The sequence below is a fragment of the Sapajus apella genome, unplaced genomic scaffold (assembly GCF_009761245.1).
Source record: "Sapajus apella isolate SASKATOON/1434 unplaced genomic scaffold, GSC_monkey_1.0 scaffold12, whole genome shotgun sequence".
NCBI classification, from domain to species: domain Eukaryota; kingdom Metazoa; phylum Chordata; class Mammalia; order Primates; family Cebidae; genus Sapajus; species Sapajus apella.
In genome coordinates this window covers 22,865,072-22,887,602 of record NW_022436952.1, presented here as the reverse complement: position 1 = coordinate 22,887,602, position 22,531 = coordinate 22,865,072, and the positions used below count along the sequence as shown (strand labels likewise).

General features: G+C 43.4%; 2 protein-coding genes across 2 annotated transcripts in view; both read right to left on the bottom strand.

Moving 5' to 3' along the window:
* LOC116553117 (myosin-13) overlaps nt 1-16,823 on the bottom strand; it is a 69,922-nt gene extending 53,099 nt beyond the window's left edge. Inside the window, exons 1-11 of the mRNA XM_032280276.1 lie at nt 16,796-16,823; nt 15,013-15,063; nt 9,935-10,153; nt 8,097-8,240; nt 7,857-8,013; nt 5,612-5,639; nt 5,411-5,522; nt 3,753-3,845; nt 1,159-1,222; nt 971-1,069; nt 763-866 (exon numbers count right to left, since the gene is read on the bottom strand). Of these exons, the coding sequence (XP_032136167.1) occupies nt 763-866; nt 971-1,069; nt 1,159-1,222; nt 3,753-3,845; nt 5,411-5,522; nt 5,612-5,639; nt 7,857-8,013; nt 8,097-8,240; nt 9,935-10,141 (1,008 nt within the window). The 5' untranslated portion in view covers nt 10,142-10,153; nt 15,013-15,063; nt 16,796-16,823. The remainder of the gene's footprint in view (nt 1-762; nt 867-970; nt 1,070-1,158; nt 1,223-3,752; nt 3,846-5,410; nt 5,523-5,611; nt 5,640-7,856; nt 8,014-8,096; nt 8,241-9,934; nt 10,154-15,012; nt 15,064-16,795) is intronic.
* The window catches only part of MYH8 (myosin heavy chain 8), a 50,833-nt gene continuing 42,024 nt past the window's right edge, over nt 13,723-22,531 (bottom strand). Inside the window, exons 39-40 of the mRNA XM_032280278.1 lie at nt 22,509-22,514; nt 13,723-13,734 (exon numbers count right to left, since the gene is read on the bottom strand). The gene's annotated coding sequence lies outside the window, so the exon portion shown is untranslated. The remainder of the gene's footprint in view (nt 13,735-22,508; nt 22,515-22,531) is intronic.

Here is a 22,531-nt window from a genome sequence, read left to right as displayed (position 1 = left end):
AGGAAGGAAGGAAGGAAGGAAGGAAGGAAGGAAGGAAGGAAGGAAGGGACTCTGTCATTGACAAACTGTCTTCCAGAAAATTATATATATTTTTAAGAGTCAGCTTCCACATTTGTAAAATGGAGACAATAGTGACACCTATGCCAGAAGTGCTTTTAAGACTATAATGAGATAATGCAGGTAAAGCCACTTATCTCAGTGCCTGGCACATGTAAGTGCTCAATTTAGTTATTATTGTTACTATGATTATTAATCCTGCAGGTCCGTCCCCAAAATAAATGCTACAGGCCTGGCAGGTGTACCGAGGAGCTGGGTGTCTAAGGTGAGCCCAAAGTGAAAGGCTGAAAGAAAAATGGAGAGGCTATTACAGAGTGGGGATGATTTTCTGCTTTATACTTTTTAATATTTTCTAAATTTTCTTGAAGAACCACGTAGGTGGTTTTGCAACATGAAAACTTTCAACAAATGTTATGTTAAAGATCTTATAAACGCAAAAATGCATTCTAATTAAAAGGCTAGAGAACGGAACTGAAGGCTTGCTTTCGTGAACCTTCTGGATTCCCATTTCGGAATGCTGTGACGGGGAGCTGAGCAGGGAGGGGCCAGTCTGTGCTAACTCTCTGAGCTCTTGATCTCTGAGATATTAGGTCTAATCACTTAGTATCCCTGGATTTCAGTTTTCCCATTAGCTCACTAACGTGTCTCTCAGCTCATAAACTCAATAATTCTGTGCATAAACAAACAAATAAATGGCATGCTTACATCTGTCGCCAACAATTCTTCACTGTCATCGATACTGGCCACCGTGACCTCTCCTTGGCTCACGAAGGGGAAGTCGAAAGGGTTGGTGGAGATCAGAAGCAGGTCTGTGAAACACAGAGATCTCTTTAATGGCTTATGCTCAACTTACTCTGGGTTTTTTCCCCCCAGTGTCACTGATTTTAAAGATAAAGATATTCCAAGAGCTTACCAATTAGTTCTGGCTTCTTGTTTGACATAATTTGGTAGAAAATATGATAGCTTCTCTCACTGGATAATTGAAATGTCACTCTGGATTTTTCTAACAGATCTAAGGTAACAAACACAATGTGATTTTAGGTTCCCAAGAGATGCTTTTGTGGCCAAATACCAATGGATTTATAGAGTGTCTGGACTCACAGGTTTCGATGTCTGCCGACGCCAGCTTTCCTGTGGCTCCAAAATGAATCCGAATGAACTTCCCCTGTCCAGTAACAGGTAGACAAACATTACAGTTATTTGATTCATATGGTTTGTGGCTGGCCTTGGACAGGTGCTGCCACAGATGGGTGGGAGGTGTAGGGTCAGGGAGGAAGGGATGTCAGAACATGAGCACTTCCAGCCTCTTCACCTGGTGCCCAGAGCTCCCAAACTGGGTCAGCCAAGACTCAGGTAGCTCTAGCCAAGCACTGCGCCCTGTTCCTACAGCTCAGGGGACGCCCACAGGCTCCTTCTCCAGCTCTCTGCTTGGGACTATTCCACTCTTGACTGCCCACCTGGTTTTTATCCTGTTCTCTTATACCTGGATTCTTAAATCTTCATAACACCTTTGAATTGATAAATGGTTGGATTGTTCTGTCTGACTTTTATTTTTGTTGCTTCTATTTTAATAGATGCTACTCCTGAGATTTCTTGCCTGAGTTTTACATATGGTTTACTACAGACAAATTAGCTCACAGGCTCAGGCTCAGGCTTAGGCCTGGCTTCTTGGCTAAAAGAACAACCAAAAGAACAACTCAGTGTCTAGGTCCCCCATTTTCTGGGGAGTCGGAGGTAAAATTTTATATGTGTGTTTGTATGTGGACACCTGCTTCATACATGATGTGCTTAATTGGTCCTCAATGACACTGTGAGCAAATTTGAGGACAAAAAAATGTTTTCTTGCTCGTTCACCCATAGCGTCTGAAATGTGGATGGTGCTTAGCAGTAGCCTCAATATTTTCTTAAGGAACCCTAAGAAAAGTTGGCAGGGCGCCATGGCTCACACCTGTAATCCCAGCACTTTGGGAGGCCGAGATGGGCTGGTGAGGAGTTTGAGACCAGCCTGGTCAACATGGTGAAACTCCGCCTCTAATAAAAATATAAAAATTAGCAAGGCATGTTGGTGGGCACCTGTAATCCCATCTGCTTGGGAGATTGAGGCAGGGGAATCACTTGAACCTGGCAGGTAGAGGTTGCAGTGAGCTAAGATCACACCACTGCACTCCAGCCCGGGCGACAGAGTGAGACTCTGTCTCAAAAAAAAAAAAAGTTAGTGAAGGATCAGTGAAGGTATGCGTGTATTGTAAGTGCTGGGTCTTCAGCATTTTTAGCTGCTTAATGTAAGACAATGGAAGCCACCTATAGCCTGCAAATGTTTGGAGGGTGGAAAGAGGACAAATGACTGTGACTTTGGGGTCAGGGCTAAGAGTAGAGGCCCATGAACTAAATGATGGGAGTGAGAAGAGGGAGTGCCTGAGGGTATTGTCATTCACCTTAAGCTGATGTCAGGCCAGTGCAATGACTAACTTGGTCCAGGCATGTGTAACATACCTCTGCCGTGTAACATGTGTCCAGATCTTCCAGGAGGAAGAGTTTAGTTGGGCACTGGGGAAGATAGAGGTGCAAACTGGCAGGGCACAGGGTACAAAGAATATATCCAAGAAAACAAAAGTCAAGGCTCAGAGTCATAGTCCTTGATGGATATATCTACTTTCTCATCAATAACCGTTTTATCTTTGAGGGGCGACAAAATACAAGTTTGACACTATCCAGCTACTAAGATGTGTGAAGTTTTAATGCGCTTTTGCAACTGTAGGTACAAATGATGGCTTTGCCTCTCAGTGCTTGCTCCATTGGCCGGTGAAATGAAATGGAGGACTGGATATGTGTTTATTTCCAATGTGGAAGTAAATGCCTTTCTGATTAAGCTAATCCTAAGTAAAATGTTGAAGGATGGGACGTATCCTTCAATATCTTCAGTATGAATCTATTCCAATTTTTTTTTTTTTTTTAGACAGAGTCGCCCTCTGTTGTCCAGGCTAGAGTGCAGTGGTGCAATTGATCTCGGCTCACTGCAAACTCTGCCTCCCAAGTAGCTGGGATTACAGGCATGTGCTACCACACATGGCTAATTTTTCATATTTTTAGTAGAGATGGGTTTTTGCCATGTTGGCCAGGCTGGTCTCAAACTCCTGGCCTCAAATGATCTGCCTACCTCAGCCTCCCAAAGTGCTGGGATTAAGGCGTGAGCCACCGCACCCAGCCTATTTCAAATTTTTGAGCTCTTCTGCCTTTACTAGGTTTTTCTGCTCCCAATCCCTACTGAGTTGGAAAAGGTCAAATCTGCTAACTTAATTCACACTAAGGTTTCCATGGCTAGGTCAATAGATATGGCTTAATGGATGTTTACATTTTAAGATGTTTCCACACAGAGAGACAAATTTTAGCATAAAGCTGATCTCTAATTGTGGGATTTGAATCAGGATGCTGTGAATTCATTTGAATCAGGATGCTGTGAGGTGACATTGACTAGTTAGGGTAGGGCAGCAAAATCCTCCCTCCGCCCACTAGGAATAAGCCAACACCTTCTTCAAAGTGTATTAAAATATTCCAGGTGGGTAGACTGACCTCAATCACTTGGGGGTAGAAAAAGGCCCCGGTATATTCTAGTTTATGGGGAGATTTTTCATATCCAGCATTTCAGGAGAGGGGATGGTTGTGGGAGGGTACTTGAAAATCGGGCTGGGTCTTACAAATCTTGAGGAGTTGTCATTCCTCACAGTCTTGGCATTTCCAAAGGCCTCCAGCAGCGGGTTGGCCTGGATGATCTGATCCTCCAGGGTTCCCTGAAAATAAACAAGAAGAGGAAAGAGAGGACTTTGGATTGTTTTCTTGGTGACTAAAACTGTGGGTGCTCTGGGCAGGTTCAGAGAGAGATGTTGACCAGCTCCACCTGGTGATCGGTGCAGTACCCACACCCCCACCCCCAGCCAACCTGAGGTGTCTTCAAGGTCCCATCCTAGACAGGCTCTTATTGGCATAGCATCAAAGTGACTTCTGGTCATGCCAGGTTCTAGGCAGGAATACTACTTTCTCCATCAAAACATCCAGACTGCCTTTCTGATAACATTTCATTACAAATCATGGATTTTTATAACATGTACCTCTGTTATTGCCTGTAATATGACCCACCTAATATCATAGATATTTGTGTTCAGAAGGAGAAATAGAATGCGAAGCAAGTGACTTAAGAGATGATACAATAAAAACGGTGGTTCTCAAAAAGATTTTTTATGTTGCAAAAAATATATAAGGATGATTATTCAGAAATCCACTATAGAAGGCAGAGTTTTCACCTTCACCTCCATGATTGCTTATCCTTTTGGGGCCCAGAGCAATTTAGAAACTACTGTCAAACCTAGCAGTTCTCAAAGTGTGGTCCCTGGACCAGCAGCATGAACACTACCTGGGAATATGTGAGAAATGCCAGGTATGGTAGCTCATGCTTGTAATTCTAGCACTTTGGGAGGCTGAGGCAGGAGGATTACTTGAGGCTAAGAGTATGATTCCAGCCTGGGCAACATAGTGAGACACCATCTCTACAAAAAATAAAAAAAATTAGCCAGACATCGTGGTTCCTGCAGTCCTAGCTACTCAAGAAGCTGAGGCAAGAACAATCACTTGAACCCAGGAGTTTGAAGTTACAGTGAACTATGATTGTGTGCCACTGTACTCCAGCCTGGGTGACAGAATGAGACCCTGTCCCTACAAAATAAAAAGAAAAACAGAGAAAAGGAAACACAAAATATGAGGTCCCACCCTAAATCTACACAATCAGGAATTCTTAGTCTGGGCCCTGCCACCCGTTGTTAAGAATCCCTCCTGTTGATTCCGATGTGTACTCCAGTTTGAGAACCGCTAGTATAAATATTCCTTCTCCAGAGGAGGATGTGGAGTTGGTCAAGGATGTGGAGTTTCTCTGAGTTCTATGAACCATTCTAGGTAATTATCAAACCTGAGAAATGGGTCATGAAATTCCCCTGATTAATAGCTGCTTGACTAGAAGTTCAGGAGGCCCGCACTTGTCCCTGGTATCTAAAGTGGGGGTAGTTTTGCAGGACTGAGCCCTTAACTTCTGGGATTTGATGCTCTCTCTAGGTAGTATCAGAATTGAATTGAATTGTAGGACAACCAATTGGCGTCTGAAGGGAATCGGAGAATTGTTTGGCATGGGAAAACCTCACGCACTTGATGTCTATGTGTTCTATGTGAGGATAGAGACAGGAAAGGAAGAGTATTTCCTTCCTATTTGCCATCTCGGCTCAGTGCATGCCCTGCACACACTTGGTGCTCACCCAGGCTTTAAATTATACTTATTCCGATAAACCTCTGGGTGCGGGTGGCTGCTCACCTGCATTTTGCCTGGCTGTGGCTCCTTCTTCTTGTCCCCAGTGACTGCAATTGTTGCAAAATACTGGATGACACGCTTGGTATTCACAGTCTTCCCAGCCCCGGATTCTCCGCTGCCAATTTAAAAGTAAACGGGATAAAGGAGAGTGGAAGGGAAGGCACTCCTTTCCAAGTCTTGATGGTGCAAACAGGGGTTACTCACGTGATGAGGATAGACTGGTTGTCTCGATCTAGAAATGCAGAGGGAAGCAAAGCAAAACAAGTAAACAATAAACAGAACGTTAAAATAAAACAATATTGTTGGGGGGATGGTTGGGGGAGAACACAGGCTGTAGTTAACGTCTTTGCCATTAACTAGTGGTATGATTTGGGCATGTCTAACCTTCTCTGGGACAATTTAGGCAGATTTCCCAAATGTGGGATGTGCAATATGACCAGCCTGGGAGGTGACTGGTGAATCCCACAGCATAGAACTTATTCATATTTGTAGATTTTTAACTCCTGCTAGCTCTTTCCCATCATCCTTTTTCTTTTTTTGAGACGAAGTCTTGCTCTGTCGCCAGGCTGGCGTGCAGTGGTGTGATCTTGGCTCACTGCAACCTCCGCCTCCCTTTTGGGTTCAAGCAATTCTCCTGCCTAAACCTCCCAAGTAGCTGGGACTACAGGCGCGTGCCACCACACCCAGCTAACTTTTTGTATTTTTTATAGAGACGAGGTTTCACCGTGTTAGCCAGGATGGTCTCGATCTCCTGACCTCGTGATCTGCCCACCTTGGCCTCCTAAAGTGCTGTGATTACAGGCATGAGCCACCGCGCCTGGCCCCTATCACCCTTTTTCACAAAGAAAGCAAGTGTCAGGTTCAGAGCCTGTGGGGCCATAGCTTTTCATTAGCATTTATAGCTGCTGGTTGGTATTACAGAATTTTTCTTTTATCTTTACCTTCAACTTGTGAAAATTGATACTGGTTTTCCATTTACAATAGAGTATGGATTGAATTGTGACCCCCTAAAATTCATATATTGAATTCCTAACACTAGGACCTCAGAATATGACCTTATTTGGAAATAAGATGTAAACGAGAGGCAGGGGTGATCAGTCAAGATGAGGTCACGCTGGAGTGGGGCAAGCTCCTGATCTAATATGACTGGTATCCTTATAAATAGAAGAAATGTGGAGACACATAAGCACACAGGGAGAATGCCATATGAAGATTAAGGCAGGGATCAGGGTGGTTTCTACAAATCCAAAATAACAAAGATTGCTGCTAGCAAACCATAGAAGCTAGGAGAGAGGCACGAGCCAGATTCTCTCTCAGTGTCCTCAGACAAACCAACCCTGCCGGCACCTTGACCTTGGACTTCTATCCTCTAGCACTGTGGGACAGTACATTTCTATTGTGTAAGCCCCCAGCCTGTGATACTCCGTTACAGCAGCCATACCAAACCAATAGAAATCGTGATATTTGTCTTCCCTTTAAAATTAATGTGCTATTAATTAATTTCAAGAAAAAATATGAAGTTTGCAGACATGGCAAGGATTGTGATTGTGAGACAGAAATGACAGAAGTTTGGGAACCCTTGTATTAGATGATTTTTAAGCATCTACAGATCTCAGATGCTTGATCTTTGTTTTGGTGGCAGGGGATGGAGTTTCACTCTTGTTGCCCAGGCTGAAGTGCAATGCCGTGATCTCAGCTCACTGCAACCTCTTCCTCCCTGGTGCAAGCGATTCTCCTGCCTCAGCCTATCCAGTAGTTGGGATTACAGGTGCCCACTACCATCCCTGGCTAAAGATTTGTATTTTTAGTAGAGACAGGGTTTCATCATATTGGCCAGGCTGGTCTTGAACTCCCGACCTCAGGTGATCCACCCGCCTCAGCCTCCCAAAGTGCTGGGATTACAGGCCTGAGCCACTGCACCCGGCCTTGCTTCTACTTCTAGTATCTGTTCCAAGTCAAGTCAGATGAAGGCTGAACAGATGGACTTGATATTAGGCATCATGGCATGACAGTGTTACCATGCCTCTACTCCCCAGGTCATTCTGGAAATTTAAGGAGGTAAAGGGGAGCCTGAGTTTGGGGAAGAAGGCAGGAACACTGATTTACCCATTTCTCCAACTTAGCATACCCTGAGGGGCTACTAATTTAGTTTTTCTCTTCCAAGCACACCTGGATTGGTTGGGGGGTTCCCTAGGGACAAAGGTAGGGCATCTCCTTGTGTTCCACATTCTCTCAAATAAGCATGAGCTTGGTGTAGCTTCAGCCATAACCACAAGCCTTGCCATGCACTGTGATTGGCAATGGAAGATGTTGTAACCCTTGCTTTACACCCCCAAATCATCTGACTCTCCTGAGATCACTTTGATTATTTCACCATTCAGATGGCCAATGCCCATTCGAAATTAACTAAGGATAGCTTCAAAAAATATGAATCAAAGAAATTACTCACCAGTCAGCATGAACTGATAGGCATTGTCAGAGATGGAGAAGATGTGGGGTGGGGCTTCCTGGCGCTTTTTGCCTCTGTAGGCAGCCACCACCTCGGGGTTGTACACCGGCAGCCACTTGTAGGGGTTGACGGTGACACAGAAGAGGCCTGAGTAGGTCTGGGAAAATTAGAACATTATCATTTGGATCTTGTTTTTACTCGAGAGAGAAATGAAATAAAAAGGGGTTTACAGGCACTCACGTAGATCATCCAGGCTGCATAGCGCTCTTTGAGGTTGTACAGAACGGCAGGTTCATGCAGGTGAGTCATCATAGCCATGTCCTCGATCTTGTCAAACTTGGGAGGGTTCATGGGAAAGACCTGGTCATTGTTCAGAGTGAGTGTCTGGGTATTGAGAGGAAAAGCAGGCAATAAATGGGTGAGCCAAGCGTCCGCATCACACATTACCGGTGTGGTAGAAGTCGTGAGATATCATGGAGCAATTATCCCATTGGGATGGATAACTTGACGGATCATTTCCATGCCCAAACATGATCCATAAATAACAGTTCTTAAAGAATCTGATTCTGGTCAAGCTATATAACCAGTTCTGGTCTGATGCCCCCTCCAAGTCATCCTGCTGTCATGTGTACCAGGAGTGGGTTACAGGTGTGCAGAGCTTTGGAGCCCTTGGGCCCCAAGGCCAGGTTGCCTCTGTTTACCCTATTTGTTGTGAGTGCTGTGATGAGACGAAGGTTGGAAGATTACAAAGAACTGTTCCAAAGTGTTCTGTGCTTTTCTGCCTCAATATCCCTGCTCATGGGGGTCTCCTTCAACTGGAATGTCTTCATGAAAATTTTGTTTAGAAACCTTCAAAGCTCAGCTCCACCACCACCTCTTCCACGACCTGTCTTCTTTCTCCCCTGTTGCTTCAAGGCTCCCATAATTATTTGTACGTCTGCTCTAATAGTTCAAACATTTGGGGGTGCATCATGGTTCTTTGCTGAATATTGTGAGAATATTATTTAATTTGTTTCTTCCCTGTGTTTTTCCCACCTCTCTCCTCCATTCAAGCATATGGCTGTCTCTCAAGCATACTGCATGACTCAGGAGAGGTAGAAAATAGGGAAAGAAAAGAAAAAGAGCCTGTAATACTTTCTGGATTTTGTTTTCCAAAAGCTAAGCCCTTAGGAAAACTTTGAGGTTTTGCAGAAAAGGTAAAAGGAAGGAGATTCGTTGGTATAGACCACATTTTTTGAGGAAGGGAGGCCCTTTCACTCCACCACCCCAGACTAGAAAAAGACAGAAACTCAAGGTAGCCAAAAGGGAGGTAGAAAAGTCTATGTATTCTGAACCTCTAAGGACTGGAACTTGTTTCTTAATAGATCCTCTAGGGAGGCTGCGAGTCCCCAGTGTGGTGCTGCGTTAGTTCTGAAAGTGTGACACATCCCTGAGGTGGCAGTGGAGGCACCCCAAGAGTGACAGAAAAAAATTTTTCCCAGCCCACTGAAAAGGGGCTGAAATCAGAGGTTAAGTTTAATAACAAAAAATAAAAGCAAGGTCTGTCTCATATCCCTGAGTTTGTGAAATGAGATTCATACCTGCCGTATACATATTTGGGAAACTTTGGGAAAGCAGGTGCTGAGATATGCTTATATTTGCAAAACAATCAACACTGTGACCTAAATCAGGTGGATGTCCAGTAAGTACATGATAATTCTCCACATTAGCCGAGTCAATGGCTCCTGAGCTTCCTCTGTAGGAACCACTCTGCAGCCCAGAGAAGGATAACTGGTCACCCCATCCAGTATCAGCCTCTTCCTTAAATAGCCCAACCTTTTCTGCCCTCACCTGCTGCTTTCCTCTAAAGCAAACACCACAAAACCCCTTAAAGCCCAGGTCCTTGGAGAAGGAAAGAGACAAGAGTGAAGATGCATGCAACAACGGTAGCTTTCACTTGCTACTTCACCACAGAATAGATAAACTCCGTTTTGTTCTATCTTCAGATTCCAAAAGACCAGCATGCAATTTCTGATATTCTTCTCCAAAGAAAAATGAGCATGCTCATATGATCAAAGACATCTGGAATCAACACTCACCCGGTCATCATCGAGGGTCTTGACTGTGACTTTGTCATTTTCCCTACTCTGGATCATGCCTTTCACATACATTTCTTTATCATCCACTACAAAGCAGGCTTTCTTGGAATCGAATGGCCGATTTTGAGCCTCGATTCTCTCCTTCTCTGGTTTCCGGAGGTAGGGAGCTGCTTCTCCAAAAATGGCCATTTCTGCATCAGAGCTCATGACTGCAGAGGGCTGGGAAGACCAGAGGGACTGCTGAGTCTTGTGCTCGGGTGACGACTGAATCCGCAGGGCCCCTACCCATTATTCCATTCAAACGGGGTCAGATTCAAAGCCTCCTAGATTGAACATAGGTCCTGAGGGATTGATGGCCAGGTCTAGGAACTTAAAGTGTGCAAGTGGGAATAAGCTAAAGGGGATATTTTATTATAATGAAAAAGTATGAAGTTTTTTTTCAATCCTCTGAGTGTCAATTTTGGGAATATTTTAGTTTAGCCCCATGTTTGCATATCTGAACCAATTAGAGGCCAGTTAGAGCCAAGGTGAACCCAATGAAAGAGGCTTTAGGAAACACTTTCTAAATCGCTCATCGAGTTTGAGCCTGTAACCTCAGTGTCCCAGTGTGGCAATTCCTCAAGGATCTAGAACTAGAAATACCGTTTGACCCAGCAATCCCATTACTGGGTATATGCCCAAAGGATTATAAATCATTCTATCATAAAGACACATGCACACACATATTTATTGCGGCACTGTTCACGATAACAAAGACTTGGAACCAACCCAAATGGCCATCAGTGATAGGCTGGATAAAGAAGAGATGGCACATATACACCATGGAATACTATGCAGCCATCAAAAAAGATGAGTTCATGTCCTTTGCAGGGACATGGATAAAACTGGAAATCATCATTCTCAGCAAACTGACACAAGAAGAGAAAACCAAACATCGCATGTTCTCACTCACAAGTGGGTGTTGAACAATGAGAACACATGGACACAGGGAGGGGAACATCACACACTGGGGCCTGTCTCGGGGAAGGGGGAATAGGGGAGGGATAGCAGGGGGTAAGGTGATGGGGAGGGATAGCATTAGGAGAAATAACTAATGTAGATGATGGGGTGATGGGTGCAGCAAACCACCATGGCACATGTATAACTATGTAACAAACCTGCACATTCTGCACATGTGCCCCAGAGCTTAAAGTATAAAAAAGAATATTTGAAAATCGTCACTGGAATGCTGAAAATTCTTAACAGACATTTCTTTTAACCCTGTGAAAAGTAAATGACTTGAACATAAAGATTTGTCACATTTGTTTAAATAACAAGATGATAGGAGGCAAAATGGCTCAGAGTGATGGTCCCAACTTTCTCTTTTTTTTTTTTTTGAGATGGAGTCTAGCTCTGTCACCAGGCTGGAGTGCAGTGGTGTGATCTCGGCTTACTGAAACTTCTGCCTCCTGGGTTAAAGCAATTCTACCTCAGGCTCCTGAGTAGCTGGAATTACCAGCACACTCTGCCATGCCCAGCTAATTTTTGTATTTTTAGTAGAGACGGGGTTTCACCATGTTGACCAGGATAGTCTTGATCTCTTGACCTCGTGATCCACCTGCCTTGGCCTCCCAAAGTGCTAGGATTATAGGCGTGAGCCACCACGCCCGGCCAGCACCTGCTTTTTAACAAGAGCTCCAGGTGATTCCTATGCATAGAAGATGGGGAAGTACTGCGCCTCTAAACTCTAAACGCTGTCTCTAAACTTTGTGCATAGCAGTGTCAGCGTGAGACAAACACTGATTAGTTAGATTAATACCCACCTTAGAGCTCGATGCATAGGGGGTGTGTGTGTGTGTGTGGAGGGGGTATAAGTCTCTTATTCCTTGTATCACTTTCTCCCAAACTGTCTCCCTTTCCTGGCCTTTCTTGCCCTTCTCTTTATGTAGTTTTTCCTTCTTTTATGTAATGTATTGTCCCTACTTAGAATGCAGAAAATTCACCTTAAAGTCCTAGCACTGAACAAACCACTTCACCTCTCTGGGCTGCAGCCTCTTCTCATTTAGAACAGAGAAGCCAGCCCAGCTCCTGTCTAAGGTTCCTGCAAGTCCTGGGTGGACTGCTCCTTCTCTCTGCATTTGCTTCTCCCACTCCTCCTCTGGACCTCAGCCTCCCAAAATGCTGGGATTACAGGCGTAAGTCACCATGCCTGGCCAACATAAATATTTTAATAAAAATTACCATATTTTCCAAAACAAAAAAAAAAATAGTGAGAAGGGTAGTGTTTTTCATTTTTTTGCAAACCTCTTTAATGTCTCCTCACTGGAAGACTGTTGGATTCTCATGCATTCTTCTGTATTCATGCCACTGCTGTTATGTTTGGTGAAAGTAATTATAAAATATTTAGCTATGTAATTTGGAAAAGGAAAGGGTATTTTAGCCACCTTTTCAAATAATTGTGAATTTTCTTCCTAGATACTGTACCAAAACTTGACAAGTGGTCATTTCTTAAAGGCTAGTTGCAATATGGAATCTGAAGCCGTATCAATAAACATTTTGTAATCTGTTACATTATAATCCACTAGTCTGTCTTGTACTTTGGGTGGATCTTCTTTTCCCATAGATGGTTGTTTGGAAATACTAATTCACTAAAAAATACAAAAATTAACTGGGCATGGTGGCTCGTGCCTGTAATCCTAGTTACTTGGGAGGCTGAGGCAGGGGAATTGCTTGAACTGGGACCCTGGAGGCAGGGTTTGCAGTGAGCCGAGATCGCGCCACTGCACTCCAGCCTGGGCTACAGAGAGAGACTCCATCTCAAAAAAAAAAAAAAAAAAAGAAAAAAATTGGTTAATATTTGTTTAACATTTAGGAAGTATGCTACGTCCGTGTATTCGATGATATAAGGCAGTGTTTCTTGACTGAGTGCAGTGGCTTACACCTGTAATCCCAGCACTTTGGGAGGTTGAGGCAGGTGGATCACAAGGTCAAGAGTTCAAAACCAGTATGGCCAACATAGTGAAACCTCATCCCTACTAAAAATACAAAACATTAGTTGAGCATGGCGGTATGCGTCTGTAATCCCAGCTACTCGGGAGGCTGAGGCAGGAGAATCGTTTAAACCCAGGAGGTGGAGGTTGCGGTGAGCCAAGATGGCGCCACTGCACTCCAGACCAGGTGACAGTGCAAGATTCTATCTCCAAAAAAAAAAAAAAAAGTGTTTCTCAAACTTAAATGGGCATATGAATCCTACTATGAATATTCAGTAGGTCTGGAGTCGGTTGAGCTTTTAAATATCTTACAAATTTCTCAGCTAATGCGGATAAAGCAAGAATGTAGGGTAACTTTAAAAACAAGTAAAAGAAAATGCATCAATGTTAATAAAATTATTAAGTAAATTGACAGTGTTGGTGTTAACATGGATATTGTGGTGGCAATAGAATAATAAAGTCTGAAGTTGGGGAAAGGCTGCAATAACTGATAATTCAGCCATATTTTTAGTCCTCCTGGAAAAACAAGGCTTTTCCATCTGGGCCTCACTGACACTTTTTAAGCAGAGATTGTTCTCCCTTTACTTACTCTAACCGTGACTCAGAACCCAGCATTCCTACTAGTATTACCTAGGTAATGCTTGAGTTAGCCCTCCATATGCCTGCAATGGTGCATCCAAACTAGCTGAATACTTTTAGGCACAACTGTTTTCCCTTTGGGGCAGGTTTGATTGGCGCAAGATTATTCTTGCTTTAAATTAATATCTGGCTCTCCATAACTTCAGGAGAGCTCTCATTCCACCCCCTGGTAACAGCAGAACAAGTTCAAACCTTCCTACGGGACAACCCTTCACCCTTTCGATGGCTATTCTGTGTTCTGCTTAGCTTTATCTTTTCCATGCTAAGCAGCCCAGCTTCCTTTACTTCTTCTATGACGTGCTTCTGAATCCCTTACCATCTCGGTCACTCCTCTTTGAACCCACTCCTGTTAATCTCTTAAAGTGTGATATCCAAACCACATGTCATCCTCCACTGGAGTGTGCCCTCACCCCTCTTGACCTAGGTGTCATGCCTGAGGTGGTGATTGCCTGTTGGCAGCCACGTTTCACACTGCTGACGCACCACTCCGTGTCGAGCAAAGCCCCTCAATCCTCTTGTTGCATGCAGTTGCTAAGTCAGATCTTCTCTCTGCATTTATGCAACTGTGAGTTGGGACCCAAGGGAAAACCATTCATTTTTGACAGATAAACTTCACCTGTTTAGATCTGACCCAAGTCTCTAGGCATGACTCATGCTGCTCACTGAGCGCCACCCTCAAGAGTTCCCTTAATTAGCCTCTTCTGTGTTCCAAAAGCAGGACCTGTTTCCACCGTTGCATAGCTGTACCGCTTCAACCACCTCCTCTGTTCCTGTCTTTAAGGGTTTTCTAATTGAGACAACCACCCCCGCCTGCCTAATCTCCATCACCCCCTTCTGAGGCTCCTATCTTTCTGTTTGCCCTCAGGGCACCATGACACTACTCTCAACTTTCATTCCTCTCCAGGGAATTTCACCACTACTGTGTCTTCTCAGCAATGATGTGGTCGTGTCTCAATGACACCTTGGCTTTGTTGGTCCCAATCTATCTAGAATTATCTCTAACAAACACACATTTTAAGGGGATAGGGTTTTTATTACCACACTGGGCCTGGGATTGAACTGATCCCTCCTCATTCTTTCAGCATTACGTGTGAGGGAAGTGCAGCTGTGTGGGGTCAGGGGTGCAGACTTTGATTAAGGAGCAGCAAAGTTAGCCTGTGTGTGAAGACTGCAGCTGGACTCTACAAAATTCATGTTCTGAGCCAACTAATTACTATATATTGACCTGGAGCTTTTATGTCAAAATTCTGCATTATATTTTGTACATTTTGGTGTGATGAGCAAATATGAGAAGTCATGCTTCCTTTGACAAAACCTATATATATTTCAAAATTTACCTTTAAGAATAGTTATTGGTTTCAAATTCATCAATTTCATCTTCTTATGAGTGCGGCAAGAATGAGAACGTGTAAAACAATGTTTGCTGATTTCAATGATTGCATTCATGATCCAGTTGAAAACAACTCTTACCTTCTTGGCTCCCGAGTGACAGTCAGTGTCCTTCAGGAATAAAGTGTCATCCTGGGGATAATTTGAGAAACGAAAACCAAACCAAAAAAAAAAAAAAATCCCCAAATGATCTACCAAGAGTTTAAATATAGAAACCATGTTTGTTCTAGTTTATCTACCTTAAATAGATACACAGTAGATGGCGTGGAATGAAATAAATTTGCCATTTTGAATTTTTACTTTTGGTTAAAATTATTATTCTTTAAACAGTTGGTTAATCACAACATTTAATTAATACTCTCTTGAGAACCGTCTATGTCTATAATGTACTGCGTCAGCTCCTTCAGGGGATATGAAAAATAAAGTACGATATCTGCCTACAGGAATGTAAAAGTTAGTAAGGGAGAAGAGAACGCTCAAATAAGTTTTTGAACAAGATTAAGACACATTTTTAAAGAGTCTAAACAAAGTACTATGGGAACTTAGAGAAATGGCTTCCTACTGGAGTGCTGTGAGGGGTTAGGGAAGAAAGAAAGCAGGGAAAGGAATGTTCCAGATTGCAACTTGAATGCTTAGGGGCAGTTCCCTTTTTCTTTTTCAATAGGAGAAAAGTTATAAATTGTGGACAAAGAGTTCTTTATTCTCTTTAAGGTTCTAGATTCTCCCTGGACATGATGAAGGCAGGGCAGCTGAAAACTCACCTGGGACTAAGGATTCTCAGCCCTAGGAGTTTACAAACGACGTGGTTATCTCAAGGAGGCACGAGTGTCTGAAAAATTTTCAATATCAAATGTAATCTAAGCAAACTTCCCATTTACCATACAGTGCTCTTATGGAGCCAGGGGAACATTTCATGAAGTCCCATTTAGGCAGGAACAGACATTGAGGACTTGGTTTACTATTCTCATTGCCTCCTTTCTCTGCCTTTAATGCATCTTGAATAATCTCCAGCGATATCCTAAAATTCTCACAAATTTCTTTAAAAAAATTAGAGCTTTACATACTATATTCTGAATCCTCAATTAAAAAAATAAAATATGGAGGCAGAGCTACAGAATTGTAGTATCAGTTCCGTTAAGTAGCTGTTGTGATCTCTTTGGGCGTCTGTTTCCTTCTGTAAAATGAATCAGTTACACGAGAAAATCTCCAAGATTCCTTTCAGCCCTATGAGTCTATAACAGAAAGTTCTCCAGTAGAGATGGTGGCCTGAATTCAAAGCATCACAAGTCCTCCTGAAGGATGCTATTGAACTGTCAGACACAATCCAGTCCCAAGTCCATAAGGCATGCCATGTAAGACCAGTCTGCAAACCAGTCAATTCAAATCAGTCTATGACCATTCTAAGATGGGTAAGATGCTTGGGATTATTTCTCCCCACAGCCATTTTTCAGAAATCCTGACATGGGAAACAAATTAAATAACCATAAACATTTCAAATAATAGCTTAAGCAATCACAGAAGAGATACCACAAGCTACCATGTTAATTTGCTAACTGAACAGTATAACATTGACCTAAATAGTCAGAGGAGGTATTATGCATTATACTCAGTTTTGTTTGGCAGGTGAATATTTTTTATCTCATAATTGTTTATACTCTTGTCTTTTCACCCCTTGTAAAAGCTTCTTGAAACGTAATTGTCTTGTCTTTCCATCTTGTCTCCAACACTGCCCTCAGCACAAGACCTTACACTTAGTAGGCCCTCAGTAAAGTCTATTTTGTTGCCTCCCTGCCTGGACTGGTAACCTGATCAGGTGCAATGATAGCTACACAGAGCAAAAAAGTGGGCACTTGTGAGCACTTACCTAGAGATGCTGCGGTCACAGCAATTTCGGGAGTGCGGCCCCCAGGTCTCTTTATACTCCCAAATCTGCCAGCCCAGCACTCTAACTTGGCTATATTTGGGGGATCACCATTTACTTGTTAGATGAAAATGCGTCGTAGCCCTGATCTCTCACTCTTGTTAAGTTACTTGGATAAATGACCAGCGGAGGCTGTATAATGCCAAGTCAGCTGTGTAGGGATTTTGACGCTGGACACAGATCTTTGAGACTTAGAGAGTCCTAGGGGCTGAGTGGAACTGGAGCAGAGTGTGCTAAGAAGGTCACTGAAGGGCAGCACTACAGGATGCTTTGTCAAGCAATGGGTGGTCAATAGTGTGGGCAGTAACTACACCCCATTTACCCGGCACTGGTATGGGATGGTGTGCTCCTCGTCTCAGAAATCTCTGGAAATTTAAGGTTGACCTTTTAATACATCTAGTCTTATTTATATATTTGTTTGTTTAAAAATCTGTTGGAAGAAAAGCTTTCCAAAATGTATTTTACATTATCCTGCTCTGTGTAACCTACTATCTTGAATCGAATTTAAGCTTTTCTTGATCACTCTGGGGTTCTGGGAGATGATAAAATAAAGTCATCAAGTATCTTAGGTTCTTAGTGGGTCATGCCCGCACTAATTGTTCCTGCTGTGAATTTTGTGTCCACATTTATTTATTTATGGAGACAGAGTCTTGCTCTGTTGTCTAGGCTGGAGTGCAGTGGTATGATGTTGGCTCACTGCAACCTCCATTTCCAGGGATCAAGCAATTCTCCTGTCTCAGCCTCTGGAGCAGCTGGGATTACAGGCACATGCCACCAAGCCTGGCTAATTTTTGTATTTTTAGTAGAGATGGAGATTCACCATGTTGGCCAGGCTAATCTCGAACTCCTCACTTCAGGAGATCCTCCTGTCTCAGGCTTCCAATATACTGGGATTACAAGCGTGAGCCACCATACCCTTACTTTTTAGATTTTATATCTTTGCCTTCGTGGCCAGCTCTCAGGTGTAATTTCTTTCTGTGGTAAGTTTGTCTTTACTAGCCTGATTTTGTGTTACCGATTGGGAAAGAGATTACAAAATTAAGATCAGGCTAAAGTAAGAGTAAATAAGTTCTGAGTGCAGCTCTAGTGGATTCTAATGAAAATATGTGGCCTTTGTGACAATTCTTATGGTTACTTTGGAGACTTTTTTTTTTTTTTGCTAAAATACAAGTGATGTTTGACTATATAGGAACAACCGTACATGTAGAATTCAGAGCCATTTACTGCAATACAGTGTGATCTGTTTAGATTGTACATAATCAGTGTTTGCTGAATCAAAGGTTCCTTAATCATTCTCCAGTGGGTAAAATTTCCTGTAGGTGGGACATTTCCAAAGACAGTTTGCATTAATCAAGATGATTTTGTGAGCAGAGGAGGAGTAGGTAGAGACAGGACTTTCACAAAGTATTTTCTAAAGCAGATTTGACAGAATGTAGATTGGGAGGGTCACTTTGAAATAAATGGTCCTGTGGTTGAATGAGTTTAAGAAACGTTAAGCTCTATTCTCTCCTGTTAGACATTCATGAAAAATATTAGCATATTAAGGGATGTGAGAAGCCTTTCAGTAAAGAAATATGAATACCTTTTTTTAAGACCTGGAACTTCCCTGGGTGATTTGATGTTGGAACACCAACTTATTTATTTCCTGTTCCAGAAAACAAGAGAGGAAGGCTGAAGGACAGAATCCATAACAAAGTTCTGGCTCAGAAGAAAGCAACAGAGAGCGATCGGGCGTAAGCACAGTTGCTTTTATTCGAGGTGCAGCCTTTTGCATGTAGCATATGCTCAATAAATGTTCATTCTGGTGAATAAATGAATCAAAATGATTCACAGGGGAGTCATCTGACTCATGTGTTGAAAGGCCTGAGGTGGTAAGAAAAGAATGGAATCAGACTCTGAGTTTCATTTAATGGTAATAGTTAAGACTTAAGAACTAGGCCAGGTGTGGTGGCTCACACGTGTAATCCCAGCACTTTGGGAGGTCGAGGCGGGTGGATCACTTGAGGTCAATAGTTTGACGCCAGCCTGGCCAACATGGTGAAACCCCATCACTACTAAAAATACTAATAAAATTAGCCTGGCGTGGTGGTGTGCACCTGTAATCCCAGCTACTTGGGAGGCTGAGGCATGAGAATCACTTGAACCCAGGAGGTGGAGGTTGTAGTGAGCCAAGATGGCACCATTGCACTCCAGTCTGAGCAACAGAGAGAGACTCCATCTCAAAAAAATAAAAAAAATAAAATAAGGCCGGGCGCGGTGGCTCAAGCCTGTAATCCCAGCACTTTGGGAGGCCGAGGCGGGTGGATCACGAGGTCAAGAGATCGAGACCATCTTGGTCAACACGGTGAAACCCCGTCTCTACTAAAAATACAAAAAATTAGCTGGGCATGGTGGCGCATGCCTGTAATCCCAGCTACTCAGGAGGCTGAGGCAGGAGAATTGCCTGAACCCAGGAGGCGGAGGTTGCGGTGAGCCGAGATCGCGCCATTGCACTCCAGCCTGGGTAACAAGAGCGAAACTCCGTCCCAAAAAATAAAATAAAATAAAATAAAAAACACTTAAGAACTCACCACATGACCACATGCCAGGCTTCATCCACACTGATTCATTGATGCTTTATAATAGTCCGGTGAGGTAGGTGCTAATATCATTCCCATTAAACAACCACTGAGAGTTTAAGCAATGTGCCCAAAGCCATACAACTAGTCAGCAGCTGAAATGAGTTTCAAATGCTCTCTGGCTCTAGAGTCTATGCCTATAACCTCTCATTTTTGGAAGTGCAGCATATTTGAGTGCCTCCTTGGTCTAAGACTCTGGGCTGGGAACGGGGAAGAGAGGTATGAGCTAAGATCACTGCCCTAAAAGAGTGGACAATAGAGGTGGGAAGAGAAGTGCATAGACATGAAAAGGATAAATCACTTTGCTAAGATTAAGTTATCCTAAACTGATTGGATTGTGGACAGTGGATTCGATGTATATACATGGTATTTGAAAACAATAAAGTGTGTTGTATATAAAAGATTAGCAGAATTGTTATAATAATTATTAATAACAATGTTTTATTTTGAAGGCGGGAAGAGATGGGTGGAGTAGTGACTATGTAGATAATAATAATCTTTTAGTACTTTTCAGTTTACATGATAATTTTATATATTTTATTATGTTTATTTTTCTCTGCAAGGCTGAGGGATTTATATGATTCATATTATTACTATTCCCGCTGTCTAAATGGGGAAACTGAGGCCTACCAGGGTAAGGGATTGGCTAAAAGGCCCCACAGCTAGCAGGCAATTGAGCCAGAACTGAAATCCAGGGTTTCTGATTCCAAAGCCAAGCCTTTACCTCTATCCTCTCCTGTCTCTTAAAAGAGGCAGACTTTTATCTGGGTGAGGGGGGCCGGAAAGAGGTTCTAGGCTTCGGGAGCTGAGGGCTCATGACTTGGAAACAAGTCTTCCCAGGACATTTTGGGAAGGCCAATTGGGAGAGCCAGGCCACAGCACAGGACTGGGGTGGGGTCGGGGTAATACGGAGGTGAAGGCAGAAGTGGGCTGTGCTTGTTTGTGATAGATTTTCAGTGCCCAGGGAAGGAGTCAGGCATTATTCCGAGATCACTTGGAAGCCTTTTGAGGTTTGTGGGCAGGAAAGTGAGCAGATCACACACACACACACGTACACATACGTGTACACACACATACACACACACGTGTACACACACACACACATACGTATTTGAAGATGAGTCTAGAACTGGTGATATGATGTAATGGTGACAAGAGAACCTGGAGGCCTAGAAGCCCCTTGTGACTATTGAAAAAATCCTGGTGTAAAACTTCCCTAGATGATTAGATAGGTTCTGATGGCTTGTGGGGGCAGGTAAGCTGGTAGATGCTTAGGGTTTACCCCTCAATGCCCCTGAGCTTTCAGGTCTGTGTTAAAATTTTCCACAGCAGCACAGGGTGGCTTTCACAGTGGTCGTTCCCTGGTGGCTCTGAGTACATCATGCAGAGTCAGGGAGAAGAGCATTGCGTGGGCTTGTTGTTTTTCTTCTACATTGTCCCATTTAGGCACAGCAGGAACAGTGAAATTTCAAACCCCAGGTGGTAAAAGGAGTGTGTATTAGGGGCCAGGTGTGGTGGTTCACACCTGTAATCACAGCACTTTGGGAGACTAAGGCGGTGTATCACTTTAGGTCAGGAGCTGGATACCAGCCTGGCCAACATGGTGGAAACCTGTCTCTACTAAAAATACAAAAATTAGCTGGACATGGTAACAGGTACCTGTAATCCCAGCTACTTGGGAGGCTGAGGCAGGAGAATTGTTTCAACCTGGGAGGCAGAGGTTGCAGTGAGCCAAGATCACACCACTGCACTTCAGCCTGGGTGGCAGAGCAAGACTCCATCTCAAAATAAAAAAAAAGAAAAAAGAAGTGTGTGTTAGAGCCCATTTAAGATACTGAGTGTTCTAGACTTATTTTTTTGAGGCCCTACCCCATATTATATCAATATATTAAAATCTACTCAATTTATATTAACATCTACTTACACTGAATATAAAAAATAATCATGGTTAAGTCATCATAGTTAAATATTTGCAGAAAAAATTTTAAAAAATCATGGTGTGAAATGAAGCAGGCCTCGATTACAGAGAATAAAAAGGAGGTTTAAAAGGAAAGAGAGAAAACTCAAGAGATCTCCTAAAGGCAGGACCCAAAGGACTTTGCTGACTGCTGAGTTTGAGGGGAGAGCAGTCGTCAAAGGATCCTGCCTGTCATCCAGCCCTCATTTCAGCCTGGACTCTAGGGCCATGGCGCCAGCCCAGAGGAGACACTTAAGTGGAGAAAGATGAGTTTCGATTTTGGACATATTGAGGGTGAGATGATGTGGCAGAGATAAGAGTTCAAAGTGTAAAGGAGATGTCAAGGCTAACGACACGGTTCTGAGTGTTGGGAGATATCGTTTATACGGAGGTGATAGTTGAAACTATTGAGAAAATTGAGCACTCACAGGAAGGCTAGGTGTTGCAGACAGTGGGAGAGGAAATGAAAGGAGAAAAAGAGGAAAAGGTAAATAAGAATTGGCCAAGTGTGGTGGCTTATGCCTGCGGTGACTCACGCCTGTAGTCCCAGCACTTTGGGAGGCTGAGGCGGGAGGATCACAAGGTCAAGATATCAAGACCATCCTGGCCAACGTGGTGAAACCCTGTCTCTACTAAAAATAAAAAAATTAGCTGGGCGTGGTGGTGCATGCCTGTAGTCCAGCTACTGGGGAGGCTGAGGCAGAAGAATGGCTTCAACAAAGGAGGCGGAGGTTGCAGTAAGCCGAGATTGAGCCACTCCACTCTAGCCTGGTGACAGAGCAGAACTCCATCTCAAAAATAAATAAATAAATAAAATATATAAATAAAAAATTAGGCCAGGTGCGGTGGCTTACCCCTGTAATCCCAGCACTTTGGGAGGCTGAGGTGGGTGGATCACGAGGTTGAGAGATCGAGACCATCCTGGCCAACATGGTGAAACCTCGTTTCTACTAAAAATGCAAAAATTAGCTGGGTGTGGTGGCGTGCGCCTGTAGTCCCAGCTACTCAGGAGGCTGAGGCAGGAGAATTGCTTGAACCTGGGAGGCGGAGGTTGCAGTGAGCCGAGATTGCACCACTGCACTCCAGCCTGGCACCTGGTGACAG